This window comes from Nerophis lumbriciformis, linkage group LG04 (assembly GCF_033978685.3).
Source record: "Nerophis lumbriciformis linkage group LG04, RoL_Nlum_v2.1, whole genome shotgun sequence".
In the NCBI taxonomy this organism is placed as follows: Eukaryota; Metazoa; Chordata; class Actinopteri; order Syngnathiformes; family Syngnathidae; genus Nerophis; species Nerophis lumbriciformis.
In genome coordinates this window covers 405,001-409,357 of record NC_084551.2, presented here as the reverse complement: position 1 = coordinate 409,357, position 4,357 = coordinate 405,001, and the positions used below count along the sequence as shown (strand labels likewise).

Here is a 4,357-nt window from a genome sequence, read left to right as displayed (position 1 = left end):
CTGGGGAGAGGGAAGTCTGGGCTTACCTGCTTAGGCTGCTGCCCCCGTGACCCGACCTCGGATAAGCAGAAGAAGATGGATAAAAAATCTCCATCCAGATGGATGGATTACTTTCATAAATCGACATTTATGTAGAGAAAATGTTTGCCTGGAGTATAATAATGTTGACTATGTTACAGTCGTTTATTTAAAAAAAAAAAAAGTCATTTTCCATGTGTGCTGCCGAGAAGAGGGGGTGCTCCACGTGAACGCGCCTCTCTGCTTGGCGCGTGCCCGCCCCGGACACCAGCGCGAAGGCAGCCCGGGCTCAGACGAGCCTTGGCCGGGGAGAGAGGAAGATGGAGGCGCGGGTCGTCGCTGGGAGATTCCTGTGGCTGCTGGCGATGTGCGCCGTCCTCTGCGTGGACACAGTCCTGGGGAAATACGTCAAAGGCGTCGTGGACACCAAAGAGGTGAGTGGAGCATGTTTTCCATTAGCGATGTTTGTTTGTTTGTTTGTTCGCCACATGCCGCGGTCAATTATTTACGCATCTGTCGCCATTTATAAGAAAAAAACAAAAAGACATTTTTCCTCATTTTAGTGCGCCACGTTCGTCGGCGTTTGTTCGCGATGTTCCCGCGGCCGCGACGATGAATCATCTTTTTAACGTCAATATCAGCGTCATGGCCGCCGCGGGAACAGTTACAGGTGCGCGTCACGTGACTCTTAACTTTGATTGGTCACGTGACGGTCATTACTTTCATATGGTCTCAGGTGTGAAGACTTCAAGGAGCTTGCTGCCTGTGCCCTTGAGCAATCCCCCTCCCGAACCCTCACGTAAGGCTGCAACATTTTGACTCAACGCCATACCTCAAATAACAGCGAAATTACTTTTCAGGACCATTACTATTCTCATATACCTGTCTCAAATAAAAAAATAAATGCCTTACCCCTTGAAATTAAGTGTTCTATAATGCATTTGTCCAAAAATAATCATTAAAATATTAAACACCTTACTCCCACCAGACCTGCTGTTGAGAAAGCAAAAGTGTGGCCATTCCACAGTTCCTCTAATAGTTGCAGCATCCCAATTACTTGGCAACCACCTGACCCAATAAGCGCCACACCTCAAATTAATGCTTCCTTTTCCTTTCTGCGAAAATGTACATATACCTAATAATAATGTAAATATTAAATACTTTACCACTAAATTGCCGTGTCCCAATTAATCTGCGACCACTTGACTGAATAAATGCCACACCTCAAATGAATGCTTCCTTTTCCTTTCTGCAAAAATATGTTGGTCTGAACAAATACCTAATAATAATAATGTAAATATTAAATACTTTACCACTAAGTTGCCGTGTCCCAATTAACCTGCGACCACTTGACTGAATAAACGCCACACCTCAAATGAGTGCTTCCTTTTCCTTTTTTGCGAAAATATGTTGGTCTGAACAAATACCTAATAATAATGTAAATATTAAATGCCTTACCACTAAGTTGCCGTGTCCCAATTAATCTGCGACCACTTGACTGAGTAAACGCCACACCTCAAATTAATGCTTCCTTTTCCTTTCTGCGAAAATATGTTGGTCTGAACAAATACCTAATAATAATGTAAATATTAAATGCCTTACCACTAAGTTGCCGTGTCCCAATTAATCTGCGACCACTTGACTGAGTAAACGCCACACCTCAAATTAATGCTTCCTTTTCCTTTCTGCAAAAATGTGTTGGTCTGAACAAATACCTAATAATAATGTATATATTAAATACTTTACCACTAAGTTGCCGTGTCCCAATTAATCTGCGACCACTTGACTGAATAAATGCCACACCTCAAATTAATGCTTCCTTTTCCTTTCTGCAAAAATGTGTTGGTCTGAACATATACCTAATAATAATGTAAATATTAAATACTTTACCACTAAGTTGCCGTGTCCCAATTAATCTGCGACCACTTGACTGAATAAACGCCACACCTCAAATTAATGCTTCCTTTTCCTTTCTGCAAAAATGTACATATACCTAATAATAATGTAAATATTAAATACTTTACCACTAAATTGCCGTGTCCCAGTTAATCTGCGACCACTTGACTGAATAAATGCCACACCTCAAATTAATGCTTCCTTTTCCTTTCTGCAAAAATGTGTTGGTCTGAACATATACCTAATAATAATGTAAATATTAAATACTTTACCACTAAGTTGCCGTGTCCCAATTAATCTGCGACCACTTGACTGAATAAACGCCACACCTCAAATTAATGCTTCCTTTTCCTTTCTGCAAAAATGTACATATACCTAATAATAATGTAAATATTAAATACTTTACCACTAAATTGCCGTGTCCCAGTTAATCTGCGACCACTTGACTGAATAAATGCCACACCTCAAATTAATGCTTCCTTTTCCTTTCTGCAAAAATGTGTTGGTCTGAACATATACCTAATAATAATGTAAATATTAAATACTTTACCACTAAGTTGCCATGTCCCAATTAATCTGCGACCACTTGACTGAATAAACGCCACACCTCAAATTAATGCTTCCTTTTCCTTTCTGCAAAAATATGTTGGTCTGAACAAATACCTAATAATAATGTAAATATTAAATGCCTTACCACTAAATTGGCGTGTCCCAGTTAATCTGCAACCACTTGACTGAATAAACGCCACACCTCAAATGAATGCTTCCTTTTCCTTTCTGCAAAATATGTTGGCCTGAACAAATACCTAATAATGCCTTACCACTAAATTGGCGTGTCACAATTAATCTGCGACCACTTGACTAAATAAATGCCATACCTCAAATGGATGCTTCTATTTCCTAATTGCAAAATGTATTGGTCTAAACAAATACCTAATAATGTAAATATTAGATGCCTTACCACTAAATTGGCGTGTCCCAATTAATCTGCGACCACTTGACTGAATAAGCGCCACACCTCAAATGAATGCTTTCTTTAACTTTCTGCGAAAATATGTTGGTCTGAACAAATACCTAATAATGTAAATATTAAATGCCTTACCACTAAGTTGCCGTGTCCCAATTAATCTGCAACCATTTGAGTGAATAAACGCCACACCTCAAATTAATGCTTCCTTTTCCTTTTTGCAAAATGTGTTGGTCTAAACAAATACCTCATAATGTAAATATGAAATGCCTTACCACGAAAATCGCACCTCACATAGGGACATTTGCTCTAATAGTTGCTGCGACCCAATTAATCTGCGACCATTTGACTGAATAAACGCCACACCTCAAATTAATGCTTCCTTTTCCTTTTTGCAAAATGTGTTGGTCTAAACAAATACCTAATAATGTAAATATTAAATGCCTTACCACTAAGTTGCCGTGTCCCAATTAATCTGCGACCACTTGACTGAATAAACGCCACACCTCAAATTAATGCTTCCTTTTCCTTTCTGCAAAAATATGTTGGTCCGAACAAATACCTAATAATAATAATGTAAATATTAAATACTTTACCACTAAGTTGCCGTGTCCCAATTAACCTGCGACCACTTCACTGAATAAACGCCACACCTCAAATGAATGCTTCCTTTTCCTTTCTGCGAAAATATGTTGGTCTGAACAAATACCTAACAATAATGTAAATATTAAATGCCTTACCACTAAGTTGCCGTGTCCCAATTAATCTGCGACCACTTGACTGAGTAAAGGCCACACCTCAAATTAATGCTTCCTTTTCCTTTCTGCAAAAATGTGTTGGTCTGAACATATACCTAATAATAATGTAAATATTAAATGCCTTACCACTAAATTGGCGTGTCCCAGTTAATCTGCAACCACTTGACTGAATAAACGCCACACCTCAAATGAATGCTTCCTTTTCCTTTCTGCAAAATATGTTGGCCTGAACAAATACCTAATAATGCCTTACCACTAAATTGGCGTGTCCCAATTAATCTGCGACCACTTGACTAAATAAATGCCATACCTCAAATGGATGCTTCTATTTCCTAATTGCAAAATATATTGGTCTAAACAAATACCTAATAATGTAAATATTAGATGCCTTACCACTAAATTGGCGTGTCCCAATTAATCTGCGACCACTTGACTGAATAAGCGCCACACCTCAAATTAATGCTTTCTTTAACTTTCTGCGAAAATATGTTGGTCTGAACAAATACCTAATAATGTAAATATTAAATGCCTTACCACTAAGTTGCCGTGTCCCAATTAATCTGCAACCATTTGAGTGAATAAACGCCACACCTCAAATTAATGCTTCCTTTTCCTTTTTGCAAAATGTGTTGGTCTAAACAAATACCTCATAATGTAAATATGAAATGCCTTACCACGAAAATGGCACCTCACATAGGGACATTTGCTCTAATAGTTG

General features: G+C 38.6%; 1 protein-coding gene across 3 annotated transcripts in view; it reads left to right on the top strand.

Annotated features, from left to right (window-relative positions):
* The first annotated feature begins 258 nt into the window (after window positions 1–258).
* The window catches only part of tmem145 (transmembrane protein 145), a 122,802-nt gene continuing 118,703 nt past the window's right edge, over window positions 259–4,357 (top strand). For all 3 annotated transcript variants that reach the window (XM_061947160.1, XM_061947152.1, XM_061947145.1), the window contains exon 1: window positions 259–452. In XM_061947160.1, the coding sequence (XP_061803144.1) occupies window positions 339–452 (114 nt within the window). In that variant the 5' untranslated portion in view covers window positions 259–338. The remainder of the gene's footprint in view (window positions 453–4,357) is intronic.